Source organism: Cebus imitator, unplaced genomic scaffold (assembly GCF_001604975.1).
Source record: "Cebus imitator isolate Cc_AM_T3 unplaced genomic scaffold, Cebus_imitator-1.0 Scaffold192, whole genome shotgun sequence".
NCBI lineage: Eukaryota > Metazoa > Chordata > Mammalia > Primates > Cebidae > Cebus > Cebus imitator.
In genome coordinates, this window is record NW_016107507.1 from 503,310 (window position 1) to 529,516 (window position 26,207).

Sequence of the window (26,207 nt, forward strand, 5' to 3'; positions counted from 1 at the left end):
AAAAAAAAAAAAAAAAAAGATCTCATTGACTTATCAATCAATAACCAAAAATCTAAAAATCACAGAACACGATAAAGATGGTTAAATACTGCTAATTTCACAACTGGTAAACATAGCACTAAAGACTTGTGCTATTCTAAGTTTAGAATTAACTGATACTGAAAACAATGGGCATCAGTTACATAATAAAAGAGGATCATTAACACTTCTGAGGAATCAAATTAATGTTAGAAATTATTAAATGTAAGTGATAATATGATGTAATTTTTCAAAAGTTCCTTGTTTACTGAACATCTATTCAGGCTATGAGCCAGTAAACTACTTAAGTGTGTAATCATGAATGTAATAGTACTTCAAAGTTAAAATACTGTAATTCTACCTTTTAGTCTATATTTATAATAAATATTGATCATACATTTTAATAATCTGTAATAAATTTGAGAAAATAATTTGAGGATAAAATACATATAAGCTGCAGCACCTGTTCTAACAGGGAGCGTCAAGTGTATTCCAGGCATAAAAAGTACCAAGGCCCTAAAGAAGAAAGGAAGATGGGATGTGAATGACTAATAGAAAGCTTGTGAGACTGATAAGCAGAGAGCATATGAGGAGAGTAGCATAAAATGTGCACGTTTCAAGGCTGATGAGAAGGGGACAGTAAAAGGGATATGAGGGATGGAAATGTCAACAAGATAAGGTTCTAAGAAAATAGAAAACAGGATCCAGAGCAGAGGTGACATGAAAGGACTCTCTGTAAAGCAGAAATTAAGTACATCTGCTCAGAGTAAAATGGGGGGTATAGCGAGAGGAGATGGATGATGGAAAGTAATGTAAGTGTAAAAGAGTAATTTCAGAAGATGAAACAAAAAAGTTGGCCAGAAAACAAAAATTTTGAGGAAAACTGAAGGACCAGTTTAGATTAGTCATCAAATGGAGACTTCCTTAAAAAATCTTTTATGCTATAAAAATTCTTTTCCATACAAATTGCTTCACAAATCATCAAATAATTTTCAATATAATTGTTTAACAAAATTAGAATAAACTGCTTGGTCTTACTAAAGAGGGGGGAAAGCAGAAGCTCCAGATCATGATTCTATTACACGAATCATGTAATAGAATGTCATCTTCAGTTAATTTCCTAATCTTTCCATCTCTTTGTTTCTTTAACCATATAGAAAGTGGATAATTACATCTTCTTTACAGATCTGTTATTGTAATTGAGATAACAAATGTACAGTGACTAACACAGAGCCTGACAAAGAACAGAGGCTGAACAATGGTTCCTTTTGTTCTTAATTCCTAAATTGCCGGCTGACACAGCTAGATGACACCTCTGTCTTGTTGCTCTCAAGAAAAGGCACTAACTCCAAAACACAGGCTCTTTCCAATACTACATCCTGCTTCCCAAGAAGCCTTATATCTGTGACATGATTATTAAGCGTTTAATTCTCTCAACTCTGCAAAACCCAAAACCTGACTTTGTGAGACACCCAGGTCTGAGGAAGACAGACACACACAACTAAACTCAGAGATGTTACAAACACAAATATTAATTTATACATAAGAAATACAGTAAATTCCATGAAGTGAACCAGAATGTTAATATTGGCAGATCAGGAAAGGCTTTTTGGGGGAAGTAAAAAAGGACTAAGTTGGGTAAAGAATGAATACAAAACAGATAGCTAGATAAATTAGACCAGTAAGTGTGTTCAAAGAATATTTAACAAACTACAGAGGCTGAACAAACCTGGTATGTTGAGGGAACCAAGGGACAGACATAAGTGTCATTTGAAGATGTAGCAAGATGGCAAGCAGCAGATGGGGTTATAGTTTGAGATTTATAATAAGCAAAATTGTTGAAGAATTTTAAGTAGTAAATGAACATGATTAGATATCCCTTACATTAAGATCACTGTGGAGGCAGTATGAATATTAAATGGAAATCAGACACTAACAGAAGACTAATACAGTAACCAGGATAAGAAAGCTAAGGGTATGAAACAAGAATACGCAAACAATCAGATTACACCAGGAGTCATCAAACTATGCTCATCGGACAAATATGGTTCATTGCTTGTTTTGTTAATAGAGTGTTAATGGAACACAACCAAGCATTTACATATTGTCTATGGCTGTTTTCCTGCTACAACAACAGAGTTCAGTAGTAAAAACTGAAACTAAATGGCCTACAAAGTCTAAACTATCTACTATCTATCTTTTTGCAGAAAGTTTGCTGGTCCTTAGGTGAGCTGATTTCCAAGTTTCCCAGTTGAATAGTGGTGCTCCATAGTACCTAATGAACACAACAGAAGATATATTTGACAACTCTGTTTTTTAATATTCAGAGTTACAGAGTCATTGTGACGGCCTCATGGAATAATGTGGATGATACTAAGAATAAGGTTGCTCAATATACATTCTGGCTTACTTTTAGTATGTGTTTGCTGTAAAAGGGTCCAGATATGACTAACGTTCTGTTAACCATAAGTAATCGTGTGACATTTAGATGGCAGAGGGAACACTTTTCCTACTTCTGTTGTTTTCCCTGCCAAGCTTGGTAATAGAGGTGTTTGGATTCCCTCTATTGGTTCTAACGGGGCCTAGTGTACAGTCCCTAGCATTATGAGTGCCAAAAGGCAGAACAGACAACATCCATTTTGCTGATCTGGATCCTGTTGAAGAAATATGGCTCTGAAGCTATCAAATCCATTGAAGGTTATACAAAACACCAGTAGGCAGTTTGCTGACATGGAGGAAGCAATACCTGCCCAAGTTGCCCAATTCTGCACAGTTCAGTAGTTCTGAGAAGCTCAGATAATGGTCTTTTTCTTGAGCCCTCCCAACCATATCCTATAAAATAAATCCCTATCTACTAAAGCTTCCTAAAGTAGGTTCTGTTCTCTATAAGCAAACTTTAACTAATACAAGCATCCTGTAGGCAGGGCACGTAGCTATAAAGATTTAGTCTTTACAAGAGAGATCTTGGATGTAGATGGAGATTTTAAAGTTATCAGCAAATGGGAATATATGAGATTATCAAGGAAAAGCATTTAGAATAAAAAGTAGTCGAACAGATATAGAGAACACAAAGAATAAGGAAGCAAGCAGAAATTGTTAAACTATGAAGAAATCAAAAGGCAATGCCAGGAGAAAAAGAAAAAAAATAGGAGAGACTGAGATACAGAAACTAAGAAGAAGGTGTCAAGAAGTTGAAATGGTTACCAATGTCAAAAATTTGAGAAAAGCAAAAAAATATAAATAAAATAAAAGTCCTTTGGGAAACTGGGAGGTCACTGGTGACCTCCCTGAAAGTAGATTTATTGAAGAAGTCATGTTAGAAGTCACAATAGTGTAGACTGGGGACTATATGAGAAGTCAAGAAAAGGAGACAGTAAAGAGCAGCCTGTTCTTTCAAATAGTTTAACTGTGAGGTAAATAGACTAGGAAACAGTTGCAAAATAAAACTAAGTAAACAGTTAAAATTGAAGATTTCTTTTTCCTTTTAAGTGGGAGAAATATCAGTATCATTGTTTGCTGCTAATAAAAACGAAAAGGTTGAAGATTCAGATGAGCCAAAGAGCAAAGTACAGAAGTAAGGCAAAAATGATGGTGTGGGACTAGCCTGAAATAGGAAGGGTAGAGATCTGAAGGACTTGCATCTTTAAGAATGAACATGGCATGAAATTGAAAACATGCATGCCTTTGTGACCTTGATTTTCTTTCTAAGGAGTGTAACAAGAATATCTCATGACAATAAGGGAGAAGGGATTGGAGGTTTATAGTGAATAAAGAAAATATGAAACAACCATCTCTGAAATGGAAGAGGGAACTAGGCATAAAAAAGTAATTGGAGCCCAGATGCATCTCAGAAAACATAAATTTTAGTTACATCAATATTACAGTGGTCTGTGTTCTGTTTGTTTTGGTTTTGTTTTTAAACAGCACTGAAAAGCCTAGGTATAGAAGCAAAATAGGGATAAACATTACATGGTCCACAGACGGCATTTTGCTGTGCAGGAGTAGTAGAAAGGTAAGGGTGAAAGCATTTGAGGGTATCATCAAAAGCAATGGTTCTTGGTACCAGATTTACTGAATCAAAAATTCTGGGTGTTGGGCTTAGTGTCTGTGTTTTAACAAGTCCTCCTATCAATTCTGATGCATGGTGAAGTTTGAGAATCACTAATTAGGAGAATAGTTGAAGAGACACATTCTTGATCAATTTAATATAAAAAAAATAAGTAGAGCCAGAGAAGAGGCTCTACGTAGAGCCACAGACATAAGGCTGACAGAGTAGAAAACCATCCAATAGTAAAGGCATTTATGCTCTAGATGAGTTATGAGATTGATGATTTTTCTTTTCTTTTTCTTTTTTTTTTTTTGAGATACAGTTTTGCTCTTGTTGCCCAGGCTAGAATGCAATAGCATGATCTCAGCTCACTGCAACCTCCACATCCCACATTCAAGTGATTTTCCTGCCTCAGCCTCCTGAGTAGTTGGAATTATAGGAATTCATCACTATATCCGGCTAATTTTGTATTTTTAGTAGAGACGGGATTTCTCCATGTTGGTCAAGCTGTTCTCGAACTCCCAACCTCAGGTGATCTATCCATCTCAGCCTCCCAAAGTGCTGGGATTACAGGTGTGAGTCACTGTGCCCAGCCAAGAGATTGATATTTTAGATTAATGAAAGAAGCATGAGTTATAACAGGAACAAGGGAGTGGGAGGCAGAAAAAATAGGAATCTATCATCAAAGGAAGAGACACTGGAGTCTTAGGCCAAATGCTAAATGACAATATTCAAGGTGATAATGAGGGAAAGACACTAAAATAGAATGGAAGGGAAGTTTGGGCTAGTAGATATTAAGTCAAAAAATTTTTTAAATTATGGGACAGTGATTAAGATTGCAGAGTTCTGGGTCTAGAGTGATTAAGTTTGAATCCAAACTAAATAATTTACTAGCTATGTGATTTTCAACAACTTATTTCTCTGTTTCTTCAACTGTAAAATAAAATTAACAACAATACCAATCATACTGGGTTGCTGAAAGACTTAAATAAGGAACAGTGCTTTAGGCAAAGCAGGCATGGTCAACTAGCTATCTATCTATATATGTACATCATATAAAATATATTTCATGTTATATACATTATACATCTGAAACATTAGGTTTAATATATTAAACATACAGTAAATGTTTATTAAAATTTAATATATTTATTAAAATTTAATATAGTAAATATATTAAACATGTATTAAATATGTTAATATATGTTAAATACTAACTTTAACATATTTAATAAATGTTTATTAAAATTAAATATATTAAATGTTTATTAAATATGTATATTAAAATTTCCCTTAACTATGCCCTACTTTCTGATTTAAACTGTAGACATATTTTCTCAGTGATAAAGACATATATTACTTTTTTGAACTCAAAGTCAGATGTTCACCTGTATTACAACACATTTTCACATTTAAAAAGTCTTGTTTTTATTACCTGAGTCTCCAAACCCTGCTCTAGTAGGCGCTTAGCTTGATTTTCCACTTCAAGTCGGGCTCTTGCAATAAAAAGTAGATCATTTTCTATCACCTCGATTCCAGAAAGGTCTATTCCTTGAGAAAGATAATCTGTTTAAAACAAAAACACACGCATTCAAATATTTCAATACTGAATAAATATCAAGGTATCAAAACAAAAACGGCTATTGAACAGGGTTGCCTTACAAAATGTGTATTTTAAAAAACACAGTTTCCCAAATATTTTCTACTTAATAAGTAATTTCTGGAGTTAAATGCTCCAAATGAGACAGATTTGATAAGGTAAGACTAGAAATGATGATTGTGATTATCACAAGTTTAAGGAAATGTGAAGAGATCACATTAGAAAGTGACGAATTTAGTATTTTAAAGTAAATAAATACCGTCATATTTTAGGAAAATTCTAAAGATGCCAAGTACAGTTTTTTGTTGTTTTTTTAAGAGATGTGGGAGTCTCAATACACTACCCAGTGCAGTGGCTAGTCACACATGTGATTATCTTTCACTGCAGTCTCAAATTCCTGGGCTCAAGCAGTCCTCCGACCTCAGCCTCCGAAGTAGCTGGTACTATAGTACCTGCCGTCATGCCCAACTATTTTTATTTAAGAGATGGTGTCTCATTATGTTGTTCAGGTTGGTCTCAAACTCCTGGCCTCAAGTGATCCTCCCACCTTGACCTCTTGAGTAGCTGGGCCCCAGTATTTTCTAAAAGCAAAATAAATGGCCCTCATCACATTATATAACCATCACCAGCTTCCACTTCCCCAGTTATCCAAGCCATATTTACAATCACTCACTTTAAGAAGTAAACAAACAACATGCTAGATTTCAGTGAAAGGGCTTCAGCGGCCAGGAGGGAGAAAGGCCTGTATTATTTTACTTACTAATTAGTCCATAAACCTGCTTTTCAGTAAGAGACATGCAGCAACAGGGGGAAACACACACACACACACACACACACACACACACACACACACACACACACAGAGAGAGAGAGAGAGAGAGACAGAGAGAGAGAGAGAGAGAGAGAGAGAGAAATATGCAGTAACAACCCCCAGCATCTGCCCCGCAACCACAGAAGAACAGAGGGATTATGATACTAAGATTTCCCCGCTCATTTATGTGATGCATGCATACAATCACTATCAGTGCACACCTAGAGACTGGAGCTAAGAACAAAATGATGATGATGATTCTATTAAAAATAACGAACATTTTTGAAGATGCAACAGGTAGACTACGTTAAGCTACACACAAGGTGTCTATTATTTTAATGCATCTGTTATTTGTAATTTTCTAAACAACCTTGCTAGAAACATCATCATACCTAGTTGGAGATACTAAAACCCAAAGAATTTCAGTAATCTGAACAAATTCCCCTGACTAATAACCAGCAAAGCAGAATTTAAATCCTGGTCTTTCTGACCACAATCTTTTGAGTAGATGATTCCAGGCCAATCTGAAGAGCCTTAGAAAGAAGAGAGTTTATATTCAAAGTGACATTATTTCTCCAATATTCTTCCAATTTGATCACTGAATGGGTAAAGATAAAAATATCCTATCAGATAAAAGTATTCATAAAATTTGCCCAGGTTAGAACAATGAAAGTATTAAATAACTAGTTTAACTTTTAAAAATATGTAAATGTCTAAAAATATATATAATGCCAAGCTTTGAAATATGGCAGCACATAACACATAGCAATTAACATCATAACAATTAAACCTTAATAAATATGGAGTGCACAGCCAGAATTAACTTCCTAGTCACTTAATACAAATATCTGTTGAATCCCTTGATATACCACAATGATGTAGCAGGAAATAAAATTGCTCTATTTGAATGTAATATATTTATCATGTCCTTAAGAGAAAACTTTGAGACCAGACCATTTAGTGGAAAAGAAATGATATCAGTTATCTCTTGGTTTATGTAACATGAGAAAAAAATTAGTCTACTAGATTAGATAAAAAGGAATTCAAGCATACCACTCATTTTACTAGGCTTTCAATATCCTAGTCAATAATACACATGTCTACCAGAATAAACGTTCTGGTATATTATAGATTATTACTTTATTCTAGTTTATTATAGTTGCCCTTCCATTCAGGAACCTCTGACTTAATGCTGACTAACATGTTTTCCTATTTTGCAATAGAAAAATATCTTTATTGATTCTAAACTCCTCACTGTCCTGTCTTTCTTTCGAGATAGAGTCTTGCTCTGTGGCCAGGCTGGAGTGCAGGAGCATGATATCAGCTCACTGCAACCTCCGCCTCCTGGGTTCAGGCAATTCCCCTGCCTGAATTCCTCCTCAGCAGCTGAGACTACAGACGCACACCACCACACCAAGCTAATTTTTTTGTATTTTAATAGTGACGGGGGTTTCACCATGTTGGCCAAGATGGTCTTGATTTCCTGACCTCGTGATCCACCCACCTTGGCCTCCCAAAGTGTTGGGATTATAGGCATGAGCCACCAGGCCTAGCCCATTGTCCCTTCTTTTACTAGCCTCTCCTTTGTTTAAAAGAAAATAAAAAGAAGTGTAACGACTGCTAAATAATTCAGCTATGCATTTATGTTTCATAATAATGTTAGCACTAAAGTATTTATTTAGAAGAAACTATATGAGTGAGGAATGCACATATAAAACTGGGTTGGTGCTAGAAGTTGGAAGTAATGAGGAGGGTAAATCTTCATGCTCCATAATGGGGAGTCAAAGAAGTTAAAAGTTAAATAATGGAAATACAAGCAGGTTATTTACAGATATGGAGGCAAATACTAAAACAATCAGCTGAAAAAGAATGAAAAGTTTGCCTCTGAGAAGCAGTAAATGAGGCCAAGAAGAGGGGAGAGCATTGCCATTTTTAAATAATAAATCTTGTAGAACTATCTGACTATATTGTTCATGTGTAACTTTCATAATAAAACTAAATTTTAAAAAGTAAATAGAAGTCAAGACAAATAATACCAAAATTAAAGTAAGGTGGTCAGCCTACTAGAAAATACAATCACATCCTCTAAATCAATGATTCTGCTTCTGGGAATAAATAATAATCTTAAAAAAGAAGAAAAAGGTGAATATATTTGAGCAGGAAGGCATTTATTACAGTGTTAATTGCAACAGTAACATACATACATATGGATATACATATGTATGGACAAATCTACATATGTATATACACACACACGTATGCATATATGTGTGTGTGTGTATATATGTAAAAAGAGCACCATTGTAAATTAGTAAAAACTAGTTTGGAAAACAATATGGGACTATCTAATAAGGTTTCACATGTATACCCCTTGGGACCAAAATATTCCATTCCTAGGCACATAATCCAGAGATGTTTTTATNAGAAGACATGTACAAGAATGTTCCTAGTAGCACTGTTAAAAACAATGCTGAAAATCCATATAACCACAAACAAAAGAAAAAAAAATTTGTAATATATTCAAGTACTACTATAGAGGATTAAAAATAAACACATGACAGATGGGTACATATCGTATATGTATCAATAACAATGAATCTTAACACAATGTTAAGGAAGAAGAACAAGTTTTAGAAAACACACAGCAAAAGATAATTTATACTGAGAAATGTAAGACTAAATGATATATTATTTAGGATACAAACATTAACAATATTTAGAAAAATTAGCAGAGATAGCAGATACAATGTTATTCTAATACTATAATTCTTAAATTTAGTGGGGAGGATTATAGCTTATACATGTTTAAAATGTGTTTTTGCATTTTAATATTTTCCCTACTAAATAATAAGTGTGAGCCAATGGCACAGAGTATAGCATTTTTAGACAAAGACTTTACAACAGTTACTATATTTCATATGTTCTCCCGCCAAAAAAGACTAACCATGTCAAATAGACATGGATAATAAAGTAAGACAAATCAAACTTCTAGAGTTAAAATGTATAATGTCTGGATGGGATTAACAGCAGATAGGACATTACTGGAAAAGCAGAATATATTACCTCAGGAAGAAGAGTTTACTGCAAAGATTATTAACTGCCAACAGGATAAAGGCTTTTAAGATAATACCATGTTCATTAAAGATAGTTCAGAAGTCAGAGAAATATTAAAAAGAGGGGAAATTATATAACCCCATAACACAGTGGCAACCACTAGCCAGTGAAGCACTGGAATTTGCAAGGATATATCTTAGGAATTTATGAATCTGCAAATTCTCAAGAAACAGAAAAACAGTATATACCCTCCTCCTGGATATTTATGTGAGAAACAGCAGAGAAAGGAAACACTGATACACAGGGTCTGGGCAGCTGGCTACAGTCACCAACAAACGTGGCTCCCTCCTACACACCAACTTTATAAAGAGCACCATACAAATATATGTCTCAGAAAAAATTACAAGCAACCTTCAGATATTTCTAAAATACTTAAAACCTTGATTGAGCTTAAAAGTAAATGTCTACCAGATTCTTTTAAAATCTGTCCTTTTAAAATTCTACCCATGAGGTGTTTTGCTTTTTTTAAATTTTAGTTACATTTATTTGCAATGTCTTCTTTATTAACTTAACGTTACATGCATTCACTTACCCTGAGAAAATCCTTATAAAAATATCCATTTTTGACAGCACCCAATATTGCATCAAATTAATTACAAAAATTTACTTAACATTCAGTTTAAGGAATATTTGTTATCATAAATGACTACTTTAAACATATTTATACATATTTTCAATATCCAGAATTATTTTCTTGGGAAGGAATCAAAGAATTATTGGATCAAAGTAACACTTAAGCTTCTTGATACAAATTATCAAACTACTTTTCAAAATGGCTATACTACTTTCTATGTTTTTTCCAATAATCTACGGGAATAATTTAACCACAGATAGCACTGGATAGCACCACCTTTTTGAATATTTTATATGCTTCTATAAGAAATATGTTCTTATTGATAGTCTGATTTTTTAAGTTATGAAGCTGAATACGGTTTACTATTTCCTCTTGAGAATATCTACGTAATTTTTCCTCCTTTTTTTCTTAAATCACTTAGTATTAATTATATAATAATATTCACAATTTCCCTATCATATTTGCTATGAGTATTTTCCCAGTCTGTTAATTTTTAAGCTATTTATTTACATATTATTTGAGGCCATTCTCAGAACACAATCATAAAATTATATTATCCAAAAAGCTCAACACATAGGCATCATGCTACCTAACTTCAAACTTTGCTACAAGGCTACAGTAATCAAAACAGCATGGTACTGGAACCAAAACAGAGATATAGACAATAGAACAGAACAGAGGCCTCAGAAATAATGCCACACATCTGCAACCATCTGATCTTTGACAAACCTGACAAAAACAAGCAAGGGGGAAAGGATTCCCTATTTAATAAATAGTGTTAGGAAAACTGGCTAGCCATAAGCAGAAAACTGAAACTGGATCCCTTCCTTATACTTTATACAAAAATTAACTCCAGATGGGTTAAAAATTTAAACATAAGACCTAACACCATAAAAACCCTAGAAGAAAACCTAGGCAATACCATTCAGGACATAGGCACAGGCAAGGACTTTATGACTAAAACATTAAAAGCAATGGTAACAAAAGCCAAAATTGACAAATGGGATCTAATTAAACTAAAGAGCTTCTGCACAGCAAAAGAAACTATCAATAGAGTGAACTGGCAATCAACAGAATGGAAAAAAATTCTGCAATCTACTCATCAGACAAAGGGCTAATAACCAGAATCTACAAAGAATTTAATTTTTTTTTTTTTTTTTTTTGAGACAGAGTCTTGCTCTGTTGCCAGGCACCAGGCTGGAGTACAGTGGCACAATCTTGGCTCACTGCAATCTCTGCTTCCTGGGTTCAAGCAATTCTGCCTCAGCCTCCCGAGTAGCTGGGATTGATTACAGGCACACGCCACCACGCCCAGCCAATTTTTGTATTTTTTAGTAGAGATGGGAGTTTCACCATGTTGCCCAGGATGGTCTTGATCTCTTCACCTTGTGATCCCCCGCCTTGGCCTCCCAAAGTGCTGGGATTACAGGTGTGAGCCACTGCGCCCAGCCAACTTAAACAAATTTACAAGAAAAAAAACAAACAGCCCCATTAAAAAGTGGGCGAAGGATATGAACAGATAGTTCTCAAAAGAAAACATTTATGCAGCCAACAAACACATGAAAAAAAGCTCATCATCACTGGTCATTAGAGAAATGCAAATAAAAACCACATTGAGATACCATCTTACGCCAGTTAGAATGGCAATCATTAAAAAATCAGGAGACAACAGATCTAGAGAGGATATGGAGAAATAGGAAGGCTTTTACACTGCTGATGGGAATGTAAATTAGTTCAAATACTGTGGAAGACAGTGTGGCGATTCCTCAAAAGATCTAGAACTACAAATACCATTTGACCCAGCAATCCCATTACTAGGTATATACCCAAAGGATTATAAATTATTCTATCATAAAAAAACCATGAACACGTATATTTATTTTGGCACTGTTCACAATAGCAAAGATTTGGTACCAACCCAAATGCCCATCAATGATAGACTGGATAAGAAAATGTGGCACATATACACCATGGAATACTATGCTGCCATAAAAAAGGATGAGTTCATGTTCTTTTTAGGGACACAGATGGACCTGGAAACCATCATTCTCAGCAAACTGACACAAGAACAGAAAACGAAACACCACATGTTCTCACCCATAAGTGGGTGTTGAACAGTGAGAACACATGGACACAGGAAGGGGAAGGGGGCCTGTGGGGAGGTGGCGGGTTAGGGGAGGGATAGCAGGGAGTCGGGGAATAAAGAAGGGATAGCATTAGGAGAAATACCTAATGTAGATGATGGGGTGATGGATGCAGCAAACCACCATGGCATGTGTATACCTATGTAACAAACCTGCACGTTCTGCACATGTACCCCAGAACTCAAAGTATAATAAAAATAAATAAGTAAATAAAGCTCCGCACACTTGATTCTTCACCACATCCCTGCCTAAGAAATTCAGACTAAAGTCTGTCTTTTACAAAAGCAAATATCAAAATACAAAACTCCAGTTTATAGAGGGTTATCTAGAAGATTGATAAATAGTAATCTGCAGAACGAAGATGCCTTTTTTTGATCCATTCAATATATTTTGTACCTTTGAAATGAAAATAAATTTGTATTGCAAAGATTAAGGCTTATCACAACAACCACATCTGAACTCCTTCTGAAGCATCAATCTCCTTGGCTACTATCATATCAGATATTGTACAAAAAACACAGCTACTAGAGAACACTGAGATAAATAACAAATTCAAGACAAAACAAAACAAATGACCATTAAATAATACCAAACAACATGAGTGTTATACAGTCATAATATTGACAGAACTAATTTATCCAACCAAAAATGAGATTTCGGCTTTCCACATACTGAATAATGTTCCAGAAGTCAAAGAGAGTAATGTTTCAGAAGTCACTTAAATCTAAGGTAGTCCAGCTTTTTAAAAAACTGCTTTAAAGATACAGCCACACACAGACACAAAAACATACAGAGTCCTGGTTTCATTAAAGAAACCATGAGAACACAGAAGTTAGAGAAAAAGTCATCCAAAACTCCAAGGACAATTACATATACATTTAAACATTTGATTTTCCCTTCATTATTCTAGATGCAAATAGTTTTTTATTTTTTTCTTATTTTTTGTTTTGTTTTGCTTGAGATGGAGTCTCACTCTGTCACCCCTGGCTGGAGTACAGCGGCACAATCTCAGCTCACTGCAACCTCCCCCTCCGGGGTTCAAGTGATTCTCCTGCCTCAGTCTCCTGAGTAGATGGGATTACAGGTGCACACAAGCATGTCCGGCTAACTTTTTTACTTTTAGTAGAGACAGGGTTTCGCCATGTTGGCCAGGTTGGTTTTGAACTTCTGAACTCAGGTGATCTGCCTGCCTATATTGGAATACTTTAATATTTAACTAGACGTCTTAAATCTGATGATGAAACATGTCTTTGAGGAAAAAATTTTAAAACAATTTTTCATGTACAATTGCAGAGCACTGCTAATAAGGTGTAATATAATTGAAAACACAAAATAAAATTGTAAAGCAAAAATTTTTAAATCATATTTGTATGAAAGCGCAAATGGCTTATAGAGAACAGAGAACGTAACAACAAAATGTGTAAGATTTTAATAGGTGATAACCTAAATATAATTAGACAAATAGAAAATTATTATAAATAAAAGCTTCTCACAATATATGAAACCAGTAATTGAAAATATTTGATGAATACAATGTTTATTCCAACTAAACAAAGTAATTTCTTAACCTTTAAAAAATGAATTACAAAAAAAATTCACCACTAATTATTTTTTTTCTAATAATAAAAGTAAAATCAAAAGAAAAAGAATGGAGGAAGTATGTGTAACAAATGAAACAGATAAAGGCATTATCATCAAAAATACATAAAGAATTTATGGGGTTTTTTTGTTGTTTTTGTTTTTGAGACAGACTTCATTCTTGTTGCTCTGCCTCCCACGTTCAAGAGATTCTCCTGTCTCAGCCTACCGAGAAGCTGGGATTACAGGTGCCCACCACCATGTCCAGCTATTTTTTGTATTTTTAGTGGAGATAGGGTTTTATTATGTTGGCCAGGCTGGCCTCAAACTCCTGACCTCAGGTGATCCTCCCGCCTCAGCCTCTGAGATTACAGGTATGAGCCACTGTGCTCGGCCAAGAATTTACAGTTTTTAATGGGAACATAACCGAAGGCTATTGAATAATCAGTTCATATAATAGGATAACCATAAGTCTATATTTGAAAACCTATTAAACCTTTCAAATAACCTTTGAAATTAATCTTTACATAAAATACTATTCACTGAAACATCTTTAAAATATGTAAAAATATATTTTAATTAAAAGTCATTTCTTACTAAAATTTTAGAGAATACAGTTACGTCTTTTCAGAGGCAAAGTATTATATGACAGAAAGAATACAGAACTAGGAATGAGAACACCTATGCTTTAATTATGCTCAATTTTATGATCTGAAAAAAATCATTAAACTTATCTGAGACTCCAAAAGTGAAGATTTTAAAACCTGTGTTGCTAACCAAGTAGGGTGTATGGATCAAATGAGGTAAGATGCATGAAGTACGCTTTGTAAACCATAAACCATATATAAGTTATTATTAGTTATTATTTTCATAATGGGGTATTCTTTGATGGGGATAGGGAGAAGAAGGATCCTGAAGAAAATGTAGAGATAATCATAAGGAGTTCAGTTATTATGGAAAACAAACACAGGTTAAAATTTTTATTTTTCTAACTAGCTCTTAGTTGATACCATCACATAAACTATGCCTAGAAAAGCCTCAGTCTTAAGTAAACTCCTTTAGCTGCATCTTTTTATTTCAAGTCCAAAGCACTTCTCAGGGCATGTTGATCTTTCTTGTTCTTCAAAGATTCATGGAAATTTAGAATCAAAAGTCTTACTTCTTTTTTGTGTCTCTCACAAAGAGGGGAAGGAAAATACCTTACTGTTAAAAATGAGAAGTAGTTTTCCTTTCCTAAGTCTCATTCTGAGTCTGTTTTGGTTAGCACACAAAACTGCTCAGGGCCAACAGAAAGAAAATATATTTTCTATCTGTTCCCCTAGGCACCATTTTTCCTTTTTTCCTGACTTTCTAACGGTGGTACTGTTGATATGACATTATAGTTTAAAAACATGAATTTAAACAAAACCTGGTCCCCCCATCGTCAACAGCAACATATTTCAGGTGCTTTATTTAATGCCTACCTTCCAATCAGTACCTAGCTAGAAATAATAGTCAGTATCTCTCCTTAGATGCCCTAGGCAAAATCAGCAGGGACATAGAAACAATGACCACCACCATAAACTAAGGGTCTAACTGACATCTACAGAGCACTCCACCCAGCAAAAACAGAATACAAATTCTGTTCAACTACACGTGGAACATAGTCCAATATAGACCTTGTTCTGGGTCACAAAGCAAACTTTACAAATGTAAAAAGAACTGGAATAATACAAAGTATGTTATTTGGCCGGGCACAGTGGCTCATGCCTGTAACCCCAGCGCTTTGGGAGACCAAGGCAGGCAGGACCACTTGAGGTCATGAGTTCAAGACCAGCCCGGCCAACATGGTGAAACCCTGTCTCTAGGCCAGGCACAGTGGCTCATGCCTATAATCCCAGCACTTTAAGAGGCCGAGCTGGGTAAATCACCTGAAGTTGGGAGTTTGATACAAGCCTTACCAACACGGAGAAACCCCATCTCTACCAAAAATACAGAATTAGCTGGGCATGGTGCCACACGTCTGTAGTCCCAGTTACTTGGGAGGCTGAGGCAGTAGAATCACTTGAACCTAGGAGGCGGAAGTTGAAGTGAGCTGAGACTGCACCATTGCACTGCAGCCTGGGCAACAAGAGCAAAACTCCATCTCAGAAAGAGAAAAAAGAATCTCCATCTCTACAAAAATGCAAAAATTAACTGAGAGTGTTGGTGGGTGCCTGTAATCGCAGCTACTCGAGAGACTGAAGCAGGAGAATCTCTTGAATCCATGAGGGGTGGAGGTTGCAGTGAGCTGAGATCTTGCAATTGCACTCCAGCTTGGGCAACAGAGCAAAACTCCATCTCAAAAAAAAAAAAAAAAAGGTATGTTCTTTCATCACAATGGAATCAAATTAGAAAATTTTCCACACCTTGAAAACTACTACATTTTTAAATAATCAAGGGATCACAAAGAACTCTGAGAAACTTCTCTTTAATTTTAAATTGAGTGAAAATGAAAATACAAAATCAAAATCTGTGAGATGCAACCAAAACAGCAGTTAAGAAGGAATTTGATAACATTAAATGTGTTTTTAGAAGAAAACATTTGTTATTAGAAAAAGGTCTCAAATCAATAACACAAACTGTTGCCTCAAGAAACTGGGAAAAAAAAAAAAAAAAAAAAAAAAAAAAAAAAAAAAAAAAAAAAAAAAAAAAAAGGTAAAATAAACCCAAAATAAGAAAATAAAGAAAAAAATCAATGAAATTGAAAACAGGAAAACAGTGAAAACTCAATCAAACCAAAAGTTGACTCTTTGAAACCATCAATAAAATTTGTAATCTCCTACTAATACCAACAAAGAGGATAAGGAGGAAAACAAATTATCAATATCAGGAATTAAAAAGATGATTATAACTATGGACCTCACAGGCATATCATAGTGGAATACTATGAATAGCTGAACAACTTAGCAAAACGACCAGAGTTCATATGAGATTATCTGAGTTGATCTATAACTATTAAGGAAACTAAATTTGTAGTTAAAAACATTCTGAATAAGAAATGAAAAGGCCCAGATACTTTCATTATCAACAAAAAAAGAAATCAATTCTACACAATGAGAAATGAGACAGGGAACACTTCCCAAAACTAGGGGAAAAAAATAATGCTACAGAACATTATCCCTCAAGAGAAAGACACGAAAATCTTCAAAACACTAGCAAATGTGACTACCTTCATCCAAAAATCAAAGATATATTACCCCCCAAAAAAAGCAAAAACAAAAACAAACCCTACAAAATAATTTCCTTTGTCAGATGGGTAGATTGCAAAATTTTTTCCCATTCTGTTGGTTGCCGGTTCACTCTGATTGTTTCTTTTGCTGTACAGACTCAGGATTTAATTAGATCTTGTTTGTCTATTATGGCTTTTGTTGCCAGTACTTTTGGTGTTTTAGTCATGAAGTCCTTGCCTATGCCTATGTCCTGAATGGTATTGCCTAGGTTTTCTTCTAGGGTTTTTACAGTGTTAGGTCTTATGTTTAAACTTTTAATCCACCTGCAGTTAATTTTAACGTAAGGGGTCAGGAAGGGGTCCAGTTTCTGCTTTCTGTACATGGCTAGCCAGTTTTCCCAACACCATTTATTAAACAGGGAATCCTTTCCCATTGCTTGTTTTTGTCATGTTTGTCAAAGATCAGATGGTTGTAGATATGTGGTGTTGCCTCCAAGGCCTCTGTTCTGTTCCATTGGTCTATATCTCTGTTTTGGTACCAGTACCATGCTGTTTTGATTACTGTAGCCTTGTAGTATAGTTTGAAGTCAGATAGTGTGATGTCTACAGCTTTGTTCTTTTTGCTTATGATTGTCTTGGCTATGTGGGCTCTCTTTTGGTTCCACATGAAGTTTCAGGCACTAATATCCGGAATCTACAAAGAACTAAAACAGATTTACAAGAAAAATACAAACCCACTCAAAAGTGGGCAAAGGATATGAACAGACACTTTACAAAAGAAGACATATGAGGCCAACAAACATATGACAAAATGCTCATCATTACTGGCCATTAGAGAAATGAAAATCAAAACCACACTGAGATATCATCTCACACCAGTTAGAATGATAATCACCAAAAAATCTGGAGACAACAGGTGCTGGAGAGGATGTGGAGAAATACGAACTCTTTTACACTGTTGATGGAAGTGTAAATTAGTTCAACCATTGTGGAAAACAGTGTGGCAATTCCTCAAGGATCTAGAAATAGAAATTCCATTTGACACAGCAATCTCATTACTTGATATATACCCAAAGGATTATAAATCGTTCTATTATAAAGACACATGGACACGTATGTTCACTGTAGCACTGTTTACAATAGCAAAGACCTGGAACCAACTGAAATGCCCATCAATGACAGACTGGACAAGGAAAATGTGGCACATATATACCATGGAATACTATGCAGCCATAAAAAATGATGAGTTTGTGTCCTTTGTAGGGACATGGATGAATCTGGAAACCATCAGCAAACTGACACAAGAACAAGAACAGAAAATCAAGCACTACATGTTCTCAGTCATAGGTGGGTGTTGAACAATGAGAACACATGGACACGGTGGGGGAGCATCACACACTGGGGTCTGTTGGTGGAGTGGCTAGGGAAGGGACAGTGGAGGGTGAGGAGGTTGGGGAGGGATAACATGGGAAGAAATGCCAGATATAGGTGACGGGGGGATGGAGGCAGCAAACCACCTTGCCATGTATGTACCTATGCAACAATCTTGCATGATCTATACATGTACCCCAGAACCTAAAGTACAATTAAAAAAGAAATTTCTTTCAAAAACAGAGATGCAACAATATCAAGAAAATATTAGCAAAGAATCTTGCAATTAAAAGAATAATATGCCACGACCATGAAGAATTTCTTCTTGGAACGCAAGGAAGATACATACTGATAATTTAGAGATGTTTACTATGAACCGTGTAACAACAAACAAAAACAAGCATTTATAGCTAATAAGTCAACAAATGAGGTAAAAATATAAAAATAATGAAAAACGCAGAAAAACAATGAACAGATGACACAGATAGCCAAAAAATTTCTAGAAAATGCAACGTAGAATTTAGGTTAGTGAGACCAAGCATGGTGGCTCACGCCTGTAATCCTGGCATTTCTGGAGGCTGAGGCTGGTGGACTGCCTAAGCTCAGGAATTTGAGACCAGCCTGGCCAACACCATGAAACCCCATCTCTACTAAAATACAAAAAATTAGCTAGGCATGGTGGCACGTGCCTGTAATATCAGCTACTCGGAGGCTGAGGTGCGAGAATTACTTGAACCTGGGAGGCAGAGGTTGCAGTGAGCTGAGATTGTGATACTGCACTCCAGCCTGGCAAAAGAGTGAGATTCTGTCTCCAGATAAAACATAAATTAAAAATGTAGGTTGGTGGTTCCCTGGGGACTGGAGGGGTTTTCAGAGAAGGGTGGAAGGGAAGTCTCACATGGAAACTTTTGGGAGTGATAAATATGCTTATTATCTTGATTATGTTGAGGCTTTCTCAGGCCCACAAACATGTAAAAATATATCAAGTTACATACTTTAAACAAATGCAGGTTATTGATACAAATTATACCTCATTAAAACTGTTTTTTTTTTTAAAGAAAAAAAAAACTGCAAAAGAGATGCATGGAACAAGGGCTACGGGGTTTATTCAACCCCTAAAAAAGGCATTTTCTCTCTTCACTATACTTATGATAGACATCAGGAAGGATCTTCCTGACTTTGATTTTCTATTTCAAACAGCCATTAAATGCCTATATACTATGTACTATGTAAAGATGGAAACAGGCAGGCTAGGATTTTTTAACAGGCTAGAAAACAGAATTATAAACCAGGCTGTCCCCTATTCCAAAATCCTGAATAATACCCTTATATACATTAAAATGTTTTGTTTCCAAAGAGCTAAAAATGGACACTGACTTTGCAATATATTAATAGGTGTTATGATAATTTAAGGGAATCCCAGGGTAAACAAAAACAAAGCAGGTACTTTACCACAGTACACCTCAAAACCATTATTGTGCACAATGAACCTCCAACAGAGGCATATAATATATACTATTTCCCATATCTATTTGGCCACAGGATACCATCCATCTCCCCACTTTTTTACTTTCAGATTTCTCAAAAGATCCAGTAAGACTAAAATCCATGAAACACACTTAGAAAAACACAATGACTACACATCATACTGGTTTAGATGCAATACTAAATGAAAGAAAACCCATAGAAATCCAGATAGAAGCCCTTTGCTTACTCCTTCAAACATAAGGTCTGTAAGGGATCTTATTAATATAGTGTAAAGCACTTACAAGCAATGATATAACAGCGAGACTCCATCTCAAAAAAAAATAAAAATGAAGATAGGCATCTGTTTATATCCTACTCTCCTATGAAGAGTTCCCATCATGTAAACACTGATGACCATAGAATCTTCATATACATGATACCATAACTTCTAGCCACATTTAATTTTTATTCTACATCTCAATTTTACCAAAAAAAAAAAACACAATAAATTTTATATAGGTATTATGAGAATCACATATCCACAGTCAGAAGAGTCCTTACTATGAACAAATAACATGAAGATTATTTATGGTAATTACTAAGGTTTGCAGATTTTAAGGGCTTAAGGTTAACTCAGAATATTTACTCTCTAATCCACACAATGCAGATGCAATACACTCATGTAAAATGTCAGAAGAACTAACTACACAGGGTGATAATACAGTAAGTCATCAGAAATAACAGTAATAATAAACACTCATAGAACACTTACTATGACTATGTGTTATGTGTTGCATTGTGTCTCCCTGAAATTCATATGCTGAAGTCCTAATTCCTAGTACCTCAAAATGTTGGCCTTATTTAAACTCAGGGTTGTTTCAGATATAATTAGTTTAGATGAGGCCCCTAATTCAATATGACTAGTATCCTTCTAATACAAAAAGAGGAAACTTGGACAACAATACCCACACATGGAGAATGCTATGTGAATACAAAGGCAGAGACTGCAGTAGTGTTTCCACAGGCTAAAGAACTCCCAAGATTGCCAGCAAACCAGAAGCTACAGAAGATGCATGGAACAGCTTCTCCCTTATGGACCTCACAAGAAAGCAAACTTACTGATGTCTTGATTTTGGACTTCCAGCCTCCAGAACTGTAAGACAACACATTTCTGTTATTTAAGAAACCCAGTTTGTTGTACTTCGTTACAGCAGTTCAAGCACTGCAGACCCTTGTTCAGACAGTTATAAGAACCTGTATATTACTCATTTAATACAACAACTCCTTTAATACACTTACCTGCTCCACTTTGCAGATGATCAAACAGAGGTACACAGCAGCTTATTAATTTGTGCAAGTTCATCATTACTAAATGATAAAGGCAGGATTTGGAAAGTGATGCAAATGGTGTTCGTTTTAGTTCAGGCTGCTGTAACAAGGTATCATAAACTGGGTGGCTTATAAACAACAGAAACTTACTTCCCACAATTCTGCAAGCTGAAAGTCCACGATCAGGGTGCCAATGTCATCAGCTTCTGGTAAGGGCTCTCTTCTGGGTTGCAGGCTTGTATCCTCATGGCAGAAGAGGGCAAGAGAGCTCTCTAGGATCCCTTTTTCAAGAAACTAACAGCATTCATAAGGGCTCCATCCTCATGACCTAATAACTTCCCAAAAGCACTTCTTCCTAATATCATCACATTAGCAGGTTAGGATTTCAACGTATGAATTTGGGGGAGACATAAAATTCTGTCCATGTCAATTGCAGTGTTGTTGCTAGAATGGCCCCATAGTGTAGCTGTGTTTTTCAATTGTCTGGGGCATTCAGGTCAAAGTTTGATTCTTTGGACCTGTAAAACTTTGTTCTCTTTATACATTCTAAAATCTTATAATAAATCTTTTCTACTTAAATTAGGTATAATAGATTCAGTTGGTCTCAGCTAGGAACCCTAACTCCAGTAAGGAATTGGAGTTCTGAAAAAGGATGAAGTATTTAAACTGACAGTGGTTGCAGACCTAGAAAAATATCTGAGTAATCTCTGACTACCATTTGTTATACCAGTTTTGAGGTTTGCACTACAGCAGTGAAGGGCCAGTCTGACAAACCTGGTCACAAAAATCAGTTCCTCTGGTCTTGTTCATCTATCTGATCATAACCACTTTACTGATGTCGCTCCAAAAGGAAGGCTATACAGATAGACAACACTAGAGTGCTCTTGAGAAGTGGAGGTCATCAGGTAAGGAAAATAATTGAGGGTTCCAAATCACCACGGACTTCAAGAAAGGTGACGAAAGATCAGCATTTGAGGTTTGGCTTTTCCTATACATCAAAATTTACATGGCCCAAACTTGGTAATTTCTTCTCTTATTCACTGCTCCTCATTAAATTCCCTTCATGTTAACTCCCTGTGAAAACACTGCACTCATAAATTATTTTACACGTTGAGAGTTAAATACATTTTAAGATAAAAATATATGCCTCTATTATGGGTTGAATTGTATTATGCAAAAAAATGATGTACTGAAGTCTTAACTCTCAGTACTTAGAACTGTGACTTTACTTGGAAATGAGATCTTCCCAGGTAAACACAGTTGACATAGAATTTTTCTTGGTGACCTTGGCCAGCTGGACCACTTCCAGCTGGTGACGCCGCCACTGAGGCCTCACTTGACCCCAGGCCTGCCACGGGAGACATCCTGCCCACTCAGCCCACTGGGCTGTGCCTTGCTTGTGCACCAGCTCAGCCTGTGGCTGGGCTGGGACTGCCCCAGCTCACCCTTGTTACAGCTCATGCCCACATTCAGCGGTTCCCAAATTCTTGTCCTGCATCCAAGAAGAATGAGGTTACAATGACCATCAAGGGGTGAGGAGGACAGGGAAAGGTGTTATTAAGCAACAGGACAGCTTTCAGCATGGAGGGGACACGAGGGTGGTCCCCCACCCAAAGTTGGGTGTTTCTCTTTCAGTGTGGCTGGGTCTGAAGCTTTTATGGGCTCAGAATGGGGCAAGCAAGCTGACTGGTTTGTGAGTATGCAAAAAGACTAAAACAAAGGCACTCAAAGGTGGGGATGACAGTGTAAAAAACCAGTTAGGAAAGGGTAGGTATACGTAAACTAGGTGAAGAGTGGGGATCAATCAGAGGAAAGTGTGCCAACAGGAAGAGAGGTTCTCAATCTGGTACGTGGATTTATCCAAGACTTGTAGCTTGGCCTTCAGGCTTTAAACTGTCTTTGGTTTGAAGATGGAGTTTCACTGAGGACCCACCCATCTACTGAGGATCTCTCTGCCTCCTGCCACTATCCTAGTTAAAGTCAAACTGGATTAGCGTGGCTCCTAATGCAATGACTGGTACCCCTATAAGACACCTTATAAGGACCTTTGGACACAGTCACAGAGAGGAAAATACACAGAGACCTAGGAGAAGGCCATGTGAAGACAGAGGCAGAGATTAAAATGACACGATTTAAGTCAAGGAACAACAAGAACTGCCACAATCATCAAAAGCTACAGGAGGCAAAGAAGGATTCCTTCCCTAGAGCCTTCAGAGAAGAGCCTCCCCTATGGCCCTGTTAACAACTTTACTTCAAACTTCTAGCCTCCAGAACTGTGTTAAGAATAATATTCTATTGTTTTAAGGCACTCAGTTTGTAGTAATATGTTGCAGTACCCCTAGGAAACTAAACATCTTCTCTCAATTATATTCAATTTTTTTTCTATCTTCAATCAACTGCCAATTTAGGCCTCAAGCTATAGACCAAATGAGTTAACTGAGAATTGAAGTCAATGAAGGTTCCACATGCAGAGCAGCTTCAGGAAGAGCTATTTAATCTTCTACATGATAGTCACTGGCATATTACCAGCAAGTTCTCATATTTTCTTAGCTTAAGAGCTCTTGAGCTACTAAATACAATTTTCATAATGAATGAGTATGCAAAAGAGGAGTTAGGAAGGTAGAACAAAAAACTATACTGGCGTGAAGCACAAGCATCAGATATTTTGCTAAATAAAATGGAAGTCACCGTGTCAATTCAATCATGAGCATTTCTTATCAGTGTGCTGTTTAAAAAAAGCCAAGAATTAGCATGTGACAAATCCTATTGTACAATGAAAGATACTAAGTAACAGAATATTACGAAGAGTGCCACTTAAAATTTTATCTGGCTGGGCACAGTGGCTCAAGCCTGTAATCCCAGCACTTTGGGAGGCCAAGGCAGACGGATCACGAGGCTGAGATGGAGACCATCCTGGCCAACATGGTGAAACCCCATCTCTACTAAACAAAATATGAAAATTAGCTGGGCGTGGTAGCGCGCCTGTAGTCCCAGCTACTCAAGAGGCTGAGACAAGAGAATCGCCTGAACCTAGGAGGCAGAGGTTGCAGTGAACCGAGGTTGCGCCACTGCACTCTAGCCTGGCAAAAGAGTAAGACTCTGTCTCAAAAAAAAAAATCTAAAATATTAGCTGCCCCTTACTATAATGAATCTTTATGGAACAACCACATTTTACTTAATCCTTCAAAGGAACTAAATAAAATATGATCTTGGAAGAGTAGCATAATATGGATCTGACAGCTCAGAGGGAGTAGAATGTTACCATATGTGTTTTTAATGTTAGTCATTCTTGGGGGTGTAAAGTGGTAGATCATTGTGGTTTGATTTGCATTTATCTAATGACTAATGATATTGACCACCTTTACATGTGTTCATTGGTCATTTGCACATCTTCTCTGGAGAAACACCTATTTAAGTCTTTGCCCAGTTTTTTTTAAGAGATGGGGTCTTGCCATGTTGCCCAGGCTGACCTCAAACTCCTGTAGCTCAAGCAATCCTACTGTTTCAGCCTCCAGAGTAACAGGGACTACAGGAGTGTGTCTGGCTTTTGCTCATTTTTTAGCTGGTAATATGGTTTTGCTGTGTCCCCCCCACCCCCATCTTATCTTGAATTGTAGCTCCCCAAATTCCCACCAGTTTTAGGAGGGACCCGTGGGAGGGAACTGAATTATGGAGGTGGGTCCTTCCTGTGATAGTAAATAAGTCTCATGAGATCTGATGGTTTTATGAAGGGGAGTTTCCCTGCACAAGTTCTCTTCTCTCATCTGCTGCCATGTGAGATGTGCCTTGCACCTTCTACCATGATTATAAGGCCTCCCTAGCCACGTGGAACCGTGAGTCCACTAAACCTCTTTTTTTTTTTTTATAAGTTGCCCAGTCTCGGGTATGTCTTTATCAGTAGCATGAAAATAGACTAATACAGTTGGGTTATTCATCTTTTTTGAGTTGTAAGAGTTCTTTATATATTTTGTATGCAAATACTCTGTGTTAGGTATATGATTTATAAATATCTTTTCTGATTCTGTGGACTGTCTTTTCACTTTCTTGCTGGTAACCTTTAATGTGCAAAAGTTTTACATTTTGATAAAGTGTAATTTATCTAATTTCCTTTCGTCTCTCGTGCTTTTTGTGTTATATCTCAGAAACTAAGGTCATAATAATTTAGTCATGTTTTCTTCTAAGAGACCAAATGGTTTTAGATCTTTAGGTCTATGATTTATTTTTTAGTTCCTTTTTCGCATGTTTTGAGGAAGTGATATATATTCATTCCTTTGCATGTTGTCCCAGGACCATTTTTTGAAAAGACTATTGTTACCAATTACGTTGTCTTCACATTCTTGTTAAAAATTAATTAACTATAAAGGTCAGAGTTTATTTCTGGACTCTCAGTTCTATTCCATTGATCTATATATCTATCTTTATTCCATTACCAGACTTTACGAATTATTGTAGCTCTGTATTAAGTTTTAAAATCAGTAAGTGTAAGTCCTCTAGCTGCATTCTTTCTCAAGTTGATTTTGGCTATTCTTTTTAGAATTTGTTTTAGCTATTCAGGGTTGCTTGCATTCCAGTATGAACTTTAGGATCATTTAACAATTTCTGTAGCAAACACCAATCTGGATTCTGATAAGGATTGCACTGAATCTATAGAACAATTTGGGAAGTGCTGCCATCTGTGCTAGGCAGATTAATGGTACTCCAAGGATATCCAACATCTTAATCCTCAGAATTTGTGATATGCTACTGTATGTGCTAAAAGGAACAGTGTAGATATGTTACGGCCCTTAAGATGGGGAGGTTATCCTGGACCTTAGGGCCTAATGTAATCACAAGTGATTTTCTAAAATAGAGGCAGTGGGAGATTTGATTACAGAAGAAGGCAATGTGAGGCTGAAAGCAAGAGGAGAAAAGGCAATGTGATGCAGGGCCATGAACCAAGGAATGTGGACAGACTCCAAAAAAG

General features: G+C 36.2%; 1 protein-coding gene across 3 annotated transcripts in view; it reads right to left on the bottom strand.

Moving 5' to 3' along the window:
• COG5 (component of oligomeric golgi complex 5) overlaps positions 1 to 26,207 on the bottom strand; it is a 368,077-nt gene that overhangs the window by 189,248 nt on the left and 152,622 nt on the right. For all 3 annotated transcript variants that reach the window (XM_017546917.2, XM_037745106.1, XM_017546916.2), the window contains exon 7: positions 5,502 to 5,632. In XM_017546917.2, the coding sequence (XP_017402406.1) occupies positions 5,502 to 5,632 (131 nt within the window). The remainder of the gene's footprint in view (positions 1 to 5,501; positions 5,633 to 26,207) is intronic.